The sequence below is a fragment of the Monodon monoceros genome, unplaced genomic scaffold, assembly GCF_005190385.1.
Source record: "Monodon monoceros isolate NGI ecotype Baffin Bay Population unplaced genomic scaffold, NGI_Narwhal_1 Super_Scaffold_11, whole genome shotgun sequence".
In the NCBI taxonomy this organism is placed as follows: domain Eukaryota; kingdom Metazoa; phylum Chordata; class Mammalia; order Artiodactyla; family Monodontidae; genus Monodon; species Monodon monoceros.
The window spans coordinates 108,742,164-108,758,481 of record NW_021703767.1 but is presented as its reverse complement, the minus strand read 5'-3'; the positions used below and the strand labels follow the sequence as shown (position 1 = coordinate 108,758,481).

General features: G+C 35.7%; 1 protein-coding gene across 1 annotated transcript in view; it reads left to right on the top strand.

The window, feature by feature from the left end:
* LOC114890340 (leucine-rich repeat-containing protein 37A3-like) overlaps positions 1–16,318 on the top strand; it is a 45,481-nt gene that overhangs the window by 5,481 nt on the left and 23,682 nt on the right. Inside the window, 5 exon segments of the mRNA XM_029213743.1 lie at positions 301–381; positions 6,356–6,427; positions 6,966–6,985; positions 6,988–7,036; positions 16,010–16,128. Coding sequence (XP_029069576.1) covers positions 301–381; positions 6,356–6,427; positions 6,966–6,985; positions 6,988–7,036; positions 16,010–16,128 — 341 coding nt within the window.

Below are 16,318 nucleotides of genomic sequence, written 5' to 3'. Positions count from 1 at the left end.
AAAGCCTACCACAGCAAAGAATTATCCAGCCAAAAATGTTAATAGTGCTGCCTTTCTAGAGATATAAAGATCACTTAACACAAGTATTTAATGAGCATTTACTATTTTGTATCTAATGCACCACATATATAATCATGAAAGTATAAATCATAATGTCTTCCACAGTGAGATTTCTTTAGTGTATGGAGGGAGTACTGATGTTATGTTTCATCATATATAAATTAGAATATTTGCCAAAGGATAAATGTTCTGAAAGAATACATATTTTTCTTCTTCTTTTGCTGGTGTCTTTTTTTGTAGAAATCTTAGTTGCAATTTACTCACAGAACTTAGATTTGGAACGTTTCAGGCCTGGCATGGAATACAGGTATTACACAAGTTGTAAGTAAAATAGAAGATGAATGCATGTAAAAAAACTGTGTGTAAAAAAATCATGCAGTTATTGGTTAGCTGGTGTAAGCCCAGTATGAATTCTGGAAAGTATGTCTTGAGAGCAATTTACTTTCCTTTCAAATTAGGAAACTAAGGTACAAAGAGGCCAAGAGACTTGTTTAACTCAGATATATGAAACATCCTGCTTTCCGTAGTACTGATCTTTGGTACAGGCAATAAAAGGCACCAAGCAAAAACACTCAAATTAGCATTGTCATGGAATCCCACTGATGCTTCTCCAATATGCGAATGGTCCATGAAGTTGCACTTTTGAATTTAACTTGGGTTCCTGCTCATGTGCAAAGTTCCTAACTGCATAAAATGTATGCAACACAGAGCTGCAAAGAACTAAGTATAGCACCGAATTCCTCAGGGAGCAAAAGGTGTGGATGCTTCCCCAACCATTATTAGCTCTTTTAAATGGTAAAGCAGAAAGAATTCCTGAACACCCACCACAGGGCTCTTCCCAGCCACCCAGAACATTATTTTTCAAAAAACATATATCTCTGAAGTGAATTATCTGTGGTCAATAGGAACGTTTGAAGTATGGGAAAAGACGTTGTTTGTGTTCAGCTATAGTGTGAAAAATATGAAGAAAATACATTGCTGTAGCCTAATTCAATATACTTTCTTTGCTGACTACTCTTCAATAAGAAGTGTGGGTTTTACACCCTTTCAGCTCAAAAATTCTGTGATTTCTCTTGACACAAGGAAATGATACTGGGTACTTTCAATGGCCTGAAGGTGATTTTAGACTCAAGGTAAAGGGCTATTCTACACCTGGCTTTGGAAAAGACTCTCTTACCTGTCTTGTGGTTCAGAAATCCAGTTTCACACAGTTCACACATTTTGGGTTAATGAAGGTGTTGAGGCTGTGTCTGGAACTGGATTAGCAATTCCTGCAGATGCCTATGTTTAGCGCCCTCCTTCCTTTCCCTTGTTACTTTGCTGATAACTACCTTGGAGAGAGAGCACCAAGGGTCAGTTTTTCTTTTGCCAGCACACAGGAGAGCGGGCTGATGAGGTCCCTTCACCAGGAGGTTTTAGTAGCGTCAATATAACGTCATAAGCTCACCACCTTTCCTAAACATCCTATAACAGCAAGACTTCCTTATAAGACTCAGTTTCACTATAATTATGTAGCCAACACGGGAAAATACATTGTGGAAATAAAAAAATAAATCAATCAATCACAGTTTAAAAATTAATGAACTCATTCAAAAACATTCACTGAGTGCCATGCCCACTGTGTGTCAGCAGTGTACTAAGTGCTGGGGATACAAAGATGCATAGGGCAGGGACTTTGTCCCCAAGAAGCTTTCATACTGGAAGGAGAAAGATGGATGTTGATGGAAAAACATATATGAGAGCCATTCTAGCATCTATGCCGCAGGGTAACAAGGTTAGGCAGGGGGGTGATGAAGTAGAAAATGGGTGGTAGTTTAGAAAAGATTTGTAATGTAAGAGGCACCAACTTGTTCCTTTTGAATTTGTGTTCCTCTTAAATGACGCAAAAGGTAGTGAAAGAATCAGAACTATCTGGTGTTGGAAATAAATTAGTACTGTACTCCAAAAACTCGTTCACAGTTACTTTTAAAAGATTGTCACAGTATAGTAAGTCTTTGTTTTGGGCTAAGTCTTTCTAATAGACAAAGGTAATTTGCTTCAGGAAATATTTGCCATAGTGATATATAAACTTGATTGCATCTCTTTTAAAAGGCAAGCCATCAAGGGAAGATGCCACACTCGAGTTAAGTCATTTTACTACCTATTATGACATATTACTGGGGTGTTTATAAGTTGCCTGCATTAAATAAGTTTGAAAAATGTCCCCAGCTGAGGTGGATTTTTCATGAATACAATGAAGCTTAGGCTTCAGGGCTCCTCACTTTCATAGGTCCCTTCCAAGGTATTGAGCGGGGTCCTAGCAATTTTTGTATTCATAACTTTGCATGTTTTTATTTGATAGGATTTCCCGAAGTACATGAGGTACAGGCCCCTCAAAACCTTGATTCATCACCGGGTTTCAGGTAATTATAAGTCAGTAGGTTTCTTGAATGCAGCCTCTATGTTATTGACAAACATCAGGTGAAGTAGTTAGCAGTGTGGTAGTCTATTTTAAGACCAAAATCTACCTCAAAGATGAGCCAAGAGCTTATTAATTAATGAAGTACCACTTTTTGAATGGTGGTAGTAATCATATCTCTTTCAGATAAAATAAGGAATGAAATATATTATGGAAAACCATCAGTGGTTGATAATCCTAAATGTTAACTTTACTTTTTTTTTCTGACTATAAATTGTTTCTCCTACATTCACTTATGCAGGTCCAGACCGATGGCTTATTTTTAAAAACTCTTTTCGTCACTTCATTGGTTCTAACAATACAAGCTCCATGATTTTAGAAACTGAAGGACTCTACAATGTACAAAGGCTATATAACTTAAACAGACAGAGCACATTCACATGCTTCCTTTTCTGTGGTACATCAATATTGTACCTAGAACATAAGCACTAAGAGAGAGTAAGAGGAAAATCAAAGTCTTATCCCTATTAAATTATTTACCCCATTGTTGAGAATATCAATGAGGGTGGTGTGGCCACACTATGAAGGCAAATTGAGCTGCGGTCACAGAGCCACCCTAATGCTCCCCCCATCAACTAGCATTGGTTTCCTTTAGATAGCTATGTACACACAAAAGCTGACACACTTCAGGGTGTTGTCATCACTTTTTGCTATGTACTAGAATCCTGGCAGCTTCTCAGATTTAGAAAGGCATAAACATTAAAAACAAAAATAACTTGGGTCTGCCCTTTGCCATGATTCAGGGTGGTTATTTTATTTGTAATAGTTCAAAATTTTGAGATTGTCACACCTAGAAACTACCATACTTTTCTTCTCCCAACTGCATCTTATTCTTCCCACCTGTAGTATTTTCTCCCATTGTATATGTTTATTCACTTTCTTGATAGTGTCCTTTGAAGCACACACTTTTTAATTTTTATAAAATCCCATTCATCTCTTTTTTCTTTGGTTCTTTGTGCTTCTGGTATCATATCTAAGAAACTATTGTGTAATGCAAGATCATAAAGATTTACCCCTGTGTTTTCTTCTAAGAGTTTTATAGCCTTAGCTCTTACATTTGTATATTTGATCCATTTGGAGTTAATTTTCATATATGGTGTGAAGTGTAGGAGTCCAGCTTCATTATTTTGTGTGTGGATGTACTGTTTTCCCAGCATTATTTGAAAAGACTGTTCTTTCCACATTGAATTGTTTTGGCACGCTGGTTGAAAATCAATAGACCATACACTTGAGGGTTTATTTCTATACTGCCAATTGTGTTCCATTGATTTACATGTCTGTTCTTATTCCAGTACAACACTGTGATTGCAGTAGCTTTGAACGGAGTTTTGAAACCAGGATGTGTGAGTCCTCCCACTTTGTCCTTTACCAACATTGTTTTCGTTATTCTGTTTCCTTGAATTGCCATATGAATTTTAGAATTAGCTTGGCAATTTCTGGAAAGAAGTCAGCTGGGATTTTGATAGGAATTGCAATGGAACCATAGGTCGATTTGGGAAGTAGTGACATTTTAATAAGATTATCTTCCAGTCCATGAATCCGGCATGTCTTTATATTTATTTAGATCTTCTTCAATTTCTTTCAACAGTTTTGTACTTTTCAGAGTGAATCTTGCCCTTACTTGGTTAAATTTTACCCTAAGTATTTTACTTGTTTTGATGCTGTTACACATGGAATTGTTTTCTTAATTTCATTTTTGGATTACTCATTACTGGTGTGTAGAAATAATATTGATCTTATATCCTACAACCTTGCTGAACTCATTTATTAATGCTAACAGTTATTTTCCTAGATTCCCAGGAATACGTCTTGTGGTCTTCCAGTTTCCCAGGAATACATTGGAACATTTCAAAGTCTCTGTGGACATCTCATTCCTCAGCTTTTCTCTTTAAGCTTCTCGGTTGGGCTGTTTTCTGCCCCAAACTGTTATCCATTGCCTCATGCAACCGCCATGTTAAAATATTTGCTTGAAAATGTTTTCCAGAAATGCCACCTGAGGAGCGGCTTTTCTCACTACACAGCTCTCGGTCAGGTCAAAGGAAAGCCTTTCAAGTGAGGTCTTCCAGGGGACAACCAGACATGTAAAACAATGACAGTTCTTTGGAATGAGGCTTTGAAGGCCCTCCCAGTCCATGCTACTCCTTCTGGTACCAAGGATGTGGGCTGTTTTTCAAGGCTACCACTGGCATGGAGAGCAAAGGTCAAGGACAAGTTAAAGCAACACAGATATCATTGTTCTTACCGAAATTAATTTGTTTTCCTTGAAGAAATTGCTCCCCAATGTGCTGCAAGCCTGTTGGTTAAATTTCCAGAGTTCAGAAGAAGTTGATTCTGATTTTTGCCAGTTTTGTTGTTGTTGTTCATGTTATTGGTATTATGGCTTCTATGGAGGGATGAATTTTCCAATGTATTTCCTCCATCATTTTTACGGATTTTAGTACAATTTTTTTTTAAATCTCTAAAGTATAAATGACCATAGGCTAATTAAATATTTATCATGGGAGATGATTAAGGAAAAAATAAATAAAAAGAGAAATAATAAATAAAAAGAGAAAATATAAATCTCATAGAGTGTTTCCCAAATGGGTAGATGAAGTTTGAAATGGTATTTCTATATTTAGTGCTCTCAAAATTAAGATTCAAGTAACAGATATATTAACCCCCAGCCTTTTTTTTTTCATTGAGGTTAAACACAGGCTTTAGCGTCAGAACTGAGTTCAAATTCCAGCTCTGGTTCTTACTAGCTTTATGACTTAGGACAAGTTATGTAACTTCTCTGTGCCTCAGTTTCCTCATTTGTACAATGGGGTAATATATCTATCACATAAGGTTACTGTGAGGATTAACTGTTAAATGCTGATCACAGATGACTGGCAACCCAAAATTTATTAGCTTTGATAATTATCTTTATAATATTGTGCACAAATATGCTAATAATTCTTGAGTAGTGTTAACCTAAAGTCAGATATTCTTTTCTTTCTTCCTGTTTCTGTTTTCTTTTTCCCCCCTTATTTGTTGTAAAGAACGATGAAGAAAAAAAATGAAAGAAAGAAAGAACTAAGAAGAAAATCTATTCCAGCATTTTGGAATAAAATTTTGTTCCCCAAAATTAATTTGTTTATTTTATTGATATATAAACAAAATGTTATTTATTTATTCAGCAAACATTTATTAAATACCTGGTAAATATTAGGCACTGTATCAGGCAGAGGAATAATAATGATAATAAAGTGTGGTCCCTGCTCTCAAGTTGCTGACAATCTAGGAGACTGACAAGTAAACAGGTGATTACATACACAGTAACAAAGGCTGTGATACAAGTATACACATGGGAGTATGTGATGGCAGTATGGTTTCACCAGTTCCTATTGGATTTATCTCTCCTTCTTTGGCTCCAGAACCAAGGAATTAGCCCTATTTTTGTCTTTAACTGGGTAGTTTAAATCATTAAATTTTAAAAAATTTGTAGAGATGAAAGAAAAACACCTTCACTTATGGAAGACACTAGAAATAGTACTTTTTTACAGAGCAAGGGCTTCCTACCAACATAGTCACTTCGAGGGTTTTGAACCTGAAAATTCTTTGGCATATTTTTTCTTTGCTAGCCACTTTGTTCTATTTTTTGTTTGTTTGTTTTTTTCTCTTTTCCACTTTATCATCTAGAGACCTGGGTCCTTCCCAATGAAAGAGTGTTTTACAGATTCTAAGGGTGATTTATAGATAAAGACAGAAAATGATTTTTTTTAACCTTCAAGTTCCATACCAAAAAAAATGAATATAAGATTTCATGGAAGTAATTGAAAATGCAGATAATTTTAATTCCATTCCATTTGTCAGAATTCTCAGTCGTAATCCTTTGACAACAGTTGACGATTCTTATCTTTTTAAATTGCCAGCATTAAAATATTTGTAAGTATTACAACAGTTTCATGGCTTATGAAATAATTTCTTCTCTTCTTTGCTTTCATCAAAGATTGAGTACGCTAAAAAGTCATAATTTAGATTTTAACTGGGTTAGTGAAAATAAGAGTTATTGGCAAAGAAAGGGATTAAGAAAGAAAATATATGGGTAAGACAGCCAACAGAGAATGAGAACAGTGTTGAAGAACACATATAGTTACAGAAGATGTAGACGAATGTAGGAATTTTATTTATCCCAGAAAGCAAAAAGGAATAAGGGGTACATTATTTTTTTAAAAGGGTGATCAAGGAGGTAGATGCAATTGAAAATGAGAAGTTCAGATAATAAAAAATGATTGTGCTGTTCAGCACCAAGGTCATAAATTTGATGACGCAAATTTAAATTTCTTCAATAAGATCTCTTTGGAATTATCATCTATGGAAAGTCAGAAGCCAGAATTGAAGTAATCCCATGTTAAGTATCTTTTTAAGTTTAGAATTTTTGTCTTTGGGTTTTATATCATGCATGTTTGGGCTTCTCCTTCAGAGACATGGGAACAACACAAGTGTCACAACAATTGAAAGCATCCTCATGATGACCCTTGAATTGGAAAAACTGTAAGTTGATTTTTCTGACATTTACTTTCACTCAATTGTTTTTTTTTAGGTTTGTTTTATTATGTTCTTAAATCAGGTTTATTTATGTATAATTTTCATTTAACAAAATTCACTATTTTTAAATGTACAGTGTGATGTGTTTTGACAAACATATAGTTCTGTAGCCACCACTGCATTTGAGGTAAAGAAAACTTCTGCACTCTCAAAAGACCCCTCATGTCCCTTTGTAGTCAATCCATCCTCCTCCCACTACCACCCCTTGGCAACCACCAATCTGATTTTTGTCCGTATAATGTTGCCTTTTCCAGAATATCTAATAAATGAAATCATATGGAATGTAGCTTTTTGTTTTTGGCTTCTTTCACTTAGTCTCTTTGGAAATTAATCTGTTTTGTTGCACCTGTCAGTATTTCATTCCATTTTATTGCTGAGTAGTATTCTAGTTGTGTGGATACACAGTTTGTTTACGCATTCATCATTTGACGAACATTTGAGTTGTTTCTAATTTTTTGGCTATTATAAACAAAACCTCTGAAAACACTCACATGTGTGTGTGAACATATGTTTTGTGCGAGCATATGTTTTCATTTCTTTGGGGTTAAATACCTAAGGGTGGGATTGCTTCATCATATGCTAAGTGCATATTTAACTTTTTAAGAAACTGTTAAACTGTTTTCTAAAGTGCCTGTGCCATTTTGCTTTCCCACTAGCAGTCTATGAGAGTTACAGTTAATCCACATCATCACCTGATCATTATATTTGTTTTTTAAAAAAATTTAGCCTTTCTAGTAGCTGTGTAGTTCCATCTCGTGGTTTTTGCCACATTTTGCATTTCTGTAATAGCTGATGATGTTGAGTGTCTATTCATGTGCAAATATCTTTTTAAATGAAGTGTCTGTTAAAATCCATTTTTAATTGGATATTTATATTGAGTTTTAAGAGTGCTTTATATAAAAAGCAATGGAAAATGTCCTTTCTCTCAGATATGTGTTTAGTAAATATCTTCTCCCAGATTGTGACTTATCTTCATTGTATTAAAATGTCTCTGAAGACTAGAAGCTTTAAACGTTTGATGAACTCTAATTTATCAATTTTTATTTTTTTCATATTTATTTAATTTATTTATTTGGTTTGCTGGGTCTCAGTTGCAGCAGCAGGACTCCATAGTTTCAGCTCATGGGCTTCTTAGTTGTGGCATGCGAACTCTTAGTTGTGGCATGCATGTGGGATCTAGTTCCCTAACCAAGGATCGAACCCGGGCCCCCTGCATTGGGAACTTGGAGTCTTAACCACAAGGGAAGTCCCTTAGCAATTTTTCTTAGATGGTTTGTGCTCTTTTGTGTCTTATCTAAGAAATCGTTTTCTGAGACCCCATTGTGTAACCCAAAATCACAAAGATTTTCTCCTGTTTTCTTCTGGAAGTTGTATAGTTACATTTAAGTCTATGATTCATTTTGAATTAATTTTCATATATGTTTTGAGGAAAGGGTCAAGTTTCTTTTTTTTGCTGTTTAAAGAAAACTATTTCTGTAGGACCCTATTGTGACAGTTTATTACACAACTTACTGCACCTTAAATTGTGCCATACCCCCTCCAGTATGGAAAGCTAATAGAAAGTTTTTGTTATGCCAAGGCTAGTTGAGGGGATTGCATGAGATTAGTATGCGGAAAGAGCCTTGCATTTAGCAGTCTGTTCCAACTGTCTTTGTCAGTCAGCTGACAAATGACTGTCTTCACCACGCCATCACTCATTGTTCACTGCTCTAGCATCATCTTCCTCAGCCTCCAACAGCATCTGCCACAATTGTGATCCCTCTCTTGTCAGCTAGATGTCCTCCTCTCTGGATATTAAAAATTATTTCCTGGGGCTTTCCTGATGGCGCAGTGGTTGAGAGTCCGCCTGCCGATGCAGGGGACGCGGGTTCGTGCCCCGGTCCGTGAAGATCCCACATGCCGCGGAGCGGCTGGGCCCATGAGCCATGGCCACTGGGCCTGCGCGTCCGGAGCCTGTGCTCCACAACTGGAGAGGCCACAACAGTGAGAGGCCCGCGTACTGCAAAAAAAAAAAAAAAAAAAAAAAAAAAACACACTATTTCCCTATACTGTTAACACACAGTATTGAAGAAATTAAATTCCTGCACAATAATATTACCTAATAAAGAGTTGCTATTCAATTTTCCCCAATTGTCTCTCTCATATAATATCATTTCTTTTAACAGCTTTTTGAGGTATAATTGACATACAGTAATCTGTGTTCACACACACACATACATACACACCATGAAGACATCACCAAAATCAAAATGTCCATTACCTCAGAAAGTTTCTTAATGTTTCTTCGTAATTATTGCTTCCAATCGATCCTTTCCCTTTCCAATTGCCATACAACCAATTATGTGTTTTCTGTTTGCATTTTCTAGAATTTTATGTAAATGGAATCATGCAGTGTATACTTTTTTCTAACTGGCTTCTAAGCTCATCATGATTATTTTAATCTTCATCCATACTTTTGTATATATCAGTAATTCATTTCTGTTTAATGTTGAATAGTATTCCATTATACAGATGTACCCCAATTTATCTATTCACCATTGATGGACATGTGAGTTGTTTCAGTCTTTGTCTATTACAGATAAAGTTGCTATGAATATTTGTGTACAATTCTTTGTATGGATGTATACTTCCATTTCTCTTGGGTTAATACCTGCAAGTAGAATGGCTGGATCATTGGTAAGTGTATGTTTAAGTTTTAAAAAAATACCTATTTTCCATAGTGGTTTGATCATTTTACATCTCTACCAGCAGTGTATGAGAGTTGCATCTTCTTCACATTGCGGCCAATGCTTGCTATGCTCAGTATTTTTAATTTAAGATAGCTTAATATGTGTGTAATTTTTTCTCAGTCTAGCATCCCTAATGATTAATCTTGTCAAACATCTTTTCATATGCTTATTTTCCATATGTATATCTTTGAATCTTTTATCTATATTTTTCTGGAGTTTTGAGAGTTCTTTATATATTCTTGAAATTAGTCCTTTATCCAAAATGTAAGTTGCTAAGTACTTTCTCCCATTCTGGGACTCATCTTTTCATTCTCTCAGCAGTGTCTTTTGCAGGGCAGAAATTCTTAATTTTGATGGTGGCTAATATATCTATTTTTTTCTTTTATGGATTATGCTTTTGGTGTTGTATCTAAGAAATCATGCCTAACTCAAGGTCATAGAATTTTTCACTTGTTTTGCTCTAGAAGTTTTATAGTTTTATGTTTTACATTTAGATCTCTGAACCAATTTGAGTTCACTTCTGTATATGGTTTGGATGGAAGTTCCTTTTTTTTTGTTTTTTGCACCTGGATATTCAATTGTTCCAGTATCATTTGTTGAAAAGACTATCGTTTCTCCACTTAAATGCCTTTGAACCTGAAAGTCAGTTGTCCACGTCTCTGTACTTCTGAACATTCTATTCTGTTCCTTTGATTTTTTGTGTATCTTTACACTACTATCAAAATGTCTTGAAAGTGTAGCTTCATAAGCGTTGAAATCAGTTACTGTTCTTCAACTTTGTTCTTTTTCAACGTTGTTTTAGTTATTCTAAATTTTATTTCGATATAAAATTTAGAATTAGCTTGTCTATAGAAAAGCCTACTGGGATTTTGATCTATAAATCAATTTGGGGAGAATTGATATCTTATCAGTATTGAATCTTCACATCCATGAATACTATATCTCTCCATTTATTTAGGTCTTCCTTAATTTCCCCCAGCAATATTTTACAGTTTTCAGTGCGCAAGTCTTTTACATATTTTATCAGATTTATTCTAAGTATTTTATATGCTTGATTCTATTATAAGTAGTATTTTGAAACTTTGATCTCTGATTGTTTGTTGAGATAAATTAATCTTTTTTTATGTTGATCTTGTACCCTGCAAACTTGATAAACTCATTTATTAGTTCCAGTAGCAATTTTGTAGATTCTATCAGGTTTACTACATAATCATGTTATCTGCAAATAAAGATAGCTCTACTTCTTCCTTTCCATTCTGAATATCTCTTTTTTTTGTTTCCCTATTGCACTGGCTAGAACCTTCAGTGCAATGTCAAATAGAAGTAATGAGAGTAGACATCCTTGCTTTTGTCCTGAACCTGGAGAGAAAGTACTTTGTCCTTCACCATTAAATATGATGTTAGGTTTTTTGTAGAAGTCATTTAACATGTTGGGGAAGTCTCCTTCCATTCCTAGTCTACTGAGGGCTGTTTTCTTTAATCAGGAATGGATGTTAGATTCTTTCATTCTTATCCTGCATCTATTGCAATGATTATGTGATTTTTCCCTTCTTTTCTTTTCTTAATTTGTTTATTTATTTTTGGCTGCTTTTGGTCTTCATTGCTACACGCAGGCTTTCTCTAGCTGTGGCGAACAGGAACTACTCTTCATTTTGCAGCGGTATGCAGGCTGCTCATTGCAGTGGCTTCTCTTGTTGTAGGGCATGGACTCTAGGTGAACGGGCTTCACTAGTTGTGGCACATGGTCTCAGTAGTTGTGTCTCACAGGCTCTAGAGTGCAGGTTCATTAGTTGTGGTGCACGGGCTTAGTTGCTCCGTGGCATGTGGGATCTTCCCGGACCAGGGCTGAAACCCATGTCCCCTGCACTGGCAGGTGGATTCTTAACCACTGCCCCACCAGAGATGTCCTGATTATTCTGTTTTAGTGTACTAAGTTGGGTAAATTGATTTTCAAATATTAAACCAACCTTTCATTCTTGAGATAAACACAATTGGTCATGATGTATCATCTTTTTATATAATACTGGATTTGATATGCTAAAATTTTGTTAAGAATTTTTGCCTCTGTGTTCATGAGAGATATTGGTCTATAGTTTTCTTGTAATGTCATTGTCTAATCTTGATACGGTGAAAGTTGTCCTTATAAATAAGTTGGGAAATATTCCCTTCTCTTCAACTTTCTTGTAGAGCTTGTGTAGAATTGACATTATTTTATTCCTTAAATGTTTGGTAAAATTTATGAGTTAAGCCACCTGGACTTGAAGCTTTCTTTGTTGGAAGGTTTTAAACTGCACATCCAATTTCTTTAATAGCTGTATTCTTTTTTTTTTTTTGCGGTACGCAGGCCTCTCACTGTTGTGGCCTCTCCCATTGCAGAGCACAGGCTCCGGACGCGCAGGCTCATTGGCCAAGGCTCACGGGCCTAGACACTCCGCAGCATGTGGGATCTTCACAGACCAGGGCACGAACCCGTGTCCCCTGCATCAGCAGGCGGACTCTCAAACACTGCGCCACCAGGGAAGCCCTAATATCTATATTCTTGAATAAACTTTAGTAGTGCTTGTCTTTCAAGGAACTTGTCCATTTCATCTTGAATTTATTGGTATATTTTATATATTCTCTTATTATCCTTTTAATATCTATAGTATTTTTCTGTTTTCCATTTTATTTATTTCTACTTTGATCTTTATTGTGTTCTTTCTTCTCTAACTCTGTGATTAATTTGCTCTCGTTTTCCCAGATTAAGGTGGAAGTTGAGGAAGCTGAGTACAGATTTAGCAATATCCCACATTTTGACATATTATGTTTTCACTTTCAGTGAGTTCAAAATAGTTTCTGATTTCCCTTTTGATTTCTTCTTTGACCACAAAGTTACTCAGAAGTGTGTTGTTTAGTTTCCAAATTTTTGGAGCTTTTTCAGATTTGTTAATTTCTAATTTATTTCCATTGTTTTCAGAGACATATATTGAATAACTAAAATCCTTTAAAAAATTTTTAAGTACTTTTTAAATTTATTTTTTTGCAGCGTTGGGTCTTTTTTGCTTCGTCGGGGCTTTCTCCAGTTGCGGTGAGCAGGGCCTACTCTTCATTGCGGTGCACCGGATTCTCACTGATGTCTTCTCTTGTTGCAGAGCACAGGCTCTAGGTGCATGGGCTTCAGTAGTTGTGGCACACAGGCTCTAGGGTGCAGGCTCAGTAATTGTGACGTACAGGCTTAGTTGCTCTGCGGCATGCATGTGGGATTTTCCCGGAACAGGGATCGAACCAGTGACCCCTGCATTGGCAGGGAGATTTTTAAACACTGAACAACCAGGGAAGTCCGTATTCTTGTATTCTTAATCTTTTGTGTAGATCCATATTCCAATCTGGTGTCATTTTCCTTCTGCTTGAAAATACTTCTTTTAACAATTCTTAAAGTGAAAATCTACTAGTAATGAATACTTTCAGCTTTTGTATGTCTGAGACAGTCTTTATTTTGCTTTTGTTTTGACAGATTTGGATATAGAATTCTAGCTTGATAGAATTCAATTCACTACTTTAAATATGTTATTTTGCTGTGTTCTCATTTACATTGTTTCCAACAAAAATTCTGCTGTCATTGTTATCTTTGTTCCTCTGTATGTAGTGTATAGTTTTTTCCTCTGGCGGCTTTAAAATTTTTCTATTTATTGCTGGTTTTGAGCAATTTGATAATTTTTTGTGCCTTGGTGTAGTTTTGTCCATGTTTCTTATGCTTAAAGTTCATTGATCTTCTTGACTTTGTGTCTTTATAGAGTTTACCATTTTGGAAAAATTTTGGCTGTTATTTCTTCAAATTTTTGCATTTCTCCTCTCCTTCATGGACTCTAAGTACACATGTATTAGACCACTTGAAGTTGTTGCACAGCTCACTGATACTCTATTAAGTTTTGTTGTTGTTTTGTTTTGTTACTCTTTTTGTTTCATTTTGGATAGTTTCTATTACTATGCCTTAATGTTCAGTTACCCTTGCTTCTGCAGTGTCTAATCAGCCATTAACCTCGTTCAATATCTTTTTCATTTAGACATTGCTTTTAATCTCTAGAAGTCCAATTTTGGTCTCCTTTACCTTTTCCATGCCTGTACTTAACATTTTCAGTTTTTAGTCTAGGTTTTCTAACATATGAAATACAGTTATAATAACTTTACTTCAGGTATAATAACTTTTTAAATGTTCTTTTCTGCCAGTTCTAACATCTGTATAGATGATGGGTTAGTTTTGATTGGTTGCCTTTTCTCCTCACTATGGGTCATATTTTCCTACTTCTTTGCATGCTTGGCAATTTTTCATATGATCCCAGATATTGTGAGATTTTGTTTATTGTGTGCTATACATATTTATATCCCTGTAAAATGCTTGGGCTTTGTTTTGGGTGAAATTAAGTTACTCAAAACAATTTTATTCTTTTTAGGCCTAGCTTTTAAGATTCGTTGGATAGGAGTCCAAATACCCTTTAGTCGGGAGTGCATTATTTGCAAGTACTGAGACAAGTCCTTTCTGAGTATCATGAGGTTTTCCAGTCTGACTTGTAAGAACAGGTACTATTCCTACAACCCTGTGTGATATCCAGTTATTCTTATTATTAATCCTTTCATGTGGTCCTTTTCCTGGCATCAAGTAATTCCTCACACAAATGTACTGACAAATACTTTGTTGAATTCTCAAGAGATCCCTCTGCATATCTCTAGGCTTCTTTCTCTGTGTACTTCTTTTGTCTCTGATACTCTGCTTTTTGAACTCTAGTTACCTTGGTTTTCCCAGATTCTCAGCTCCATTTCCTCAGTCAGGGAGTCCACCCGTCTCTGCCTGGACTTCTCTTCCCTGTACCATGACCTGGAAACTCTCTCAGAGAAGTAAATTAGGGCAATTATAGGGAACACTTCATTTATTTCCCATCTCATGGGGATTACTGAACTTGATTGCCTGAGGTCCAGTTTCTTGGAAACTGTTTTTTCATATGTTCTGTCTTATTTTTTCATTGCTTCAGGTGCAAGGTTAAATTGGTCCTTGTTACTTCCTCTTGGCCAGAATCCAATAACATTCTTTAAGTGTGTTTTGCTTTGATACAGGGTCCAAATAAGATTAAGCATTGCATGTCTTGTCTTTGTTTCCTTTAACCTACAATATTTCCCTGCTATTTTTTTTCTTGGTCTTTTATGACATTGGCATTTTTGAAGAGTCTAAGCCAGTTTTCTTGTAAATTGCCCCACAATCTGGATTTGTCCGTTTCCTCATTAGATTCAAAGTAAATATTTGGGGGAAGAATACTATATGGGTGATGTATTCTTCATACTTCATCACTTCAGGTGGCCCAGTGCTAAGTTTGATCACTTGACTAAGGTGGTATCTTCCATATCTCTCCATTGTAAAGTTATTTTTCCCCTTGGTAATTGAAAAATCATATGTAGCTTGATACTTTCAAAAAACTCTTCACCCAACTGTGCATCAATCATAATCCTTGTCTGAATTGATTATTACATTGTTAGTTGCAAAATGACAATTTCAAATTCTATCATTCCTTTTGCATTTATTAGCTGACGTTATTTTATAAAGTAGAGACCCCCCACTTTCATTTTGAGTATCATTATGAACTCATGTGTTTTTTTTTTAATTAGCTATGTTATAGCTTATTATAATGATAATGTTATTCTTTGGAATGTTCCTTTTGTCCAGATTTGGCCAAAGCAACCTCTGTTATTGTTTAACCACACGATGCTTTTTTATTACTAGAATAACTTCTAATATATTACTACTCACAAATAGGAACTGAGAAAGGGATTCCAGAAGGTGCCGTCTTATTCAGACTCTTCTTAGAAGTCTGCCTTCTTCCTGTGTATTCTTAACCCAAAGTAAGGCTTTCGGGTTGGAAGGAGATACTTTGGATTTAAACTACAGATCAGTGTCACCCGATTCTAATCCCTATTCCCTTTTTCCTAGGCATACCATGCCTACTGCCATCTTAATCCTTCTGTTGGGCACCTCTCTCCTCCTCTATATTTATTTACAACAGTCAAGAGCAGGAATTGGCAAACCGGCCCCTATCCTGTTCTGCAGTCCATATGCCCCAAGAACTCCTTTTTGCATTGGTCTGTGGTGGCCTTGGCCTACCTCTTCTACCTACTCAAGTAACCCTTTTACCACGAATTTAATTACCTGTGGTTCCGTTTATAGGATCTTACCTAGCCTTATGGCCTGCTGTCTCTGCCAATTTAAAAATATTACTGAGGTTGTCTGTAAGACAGTCAAGCTGCATTGTGACACTGAATGCCTGACAGACATCACACGTTGTGGTGAGTCTCAATTGCGAGATAATAAATTTTTAATTTAATATTTTAATTTTTAATCAATGATGATAAATTTTAAAATTCATGATGTAACTGCATTATTTTCATTCATACATTCAGAGTTACAGCTCCCTAAGTTTCTAAGAATTATCCCATTGCTAAAAATCAGATTCTTGTTTACATTATTAAGCTAATA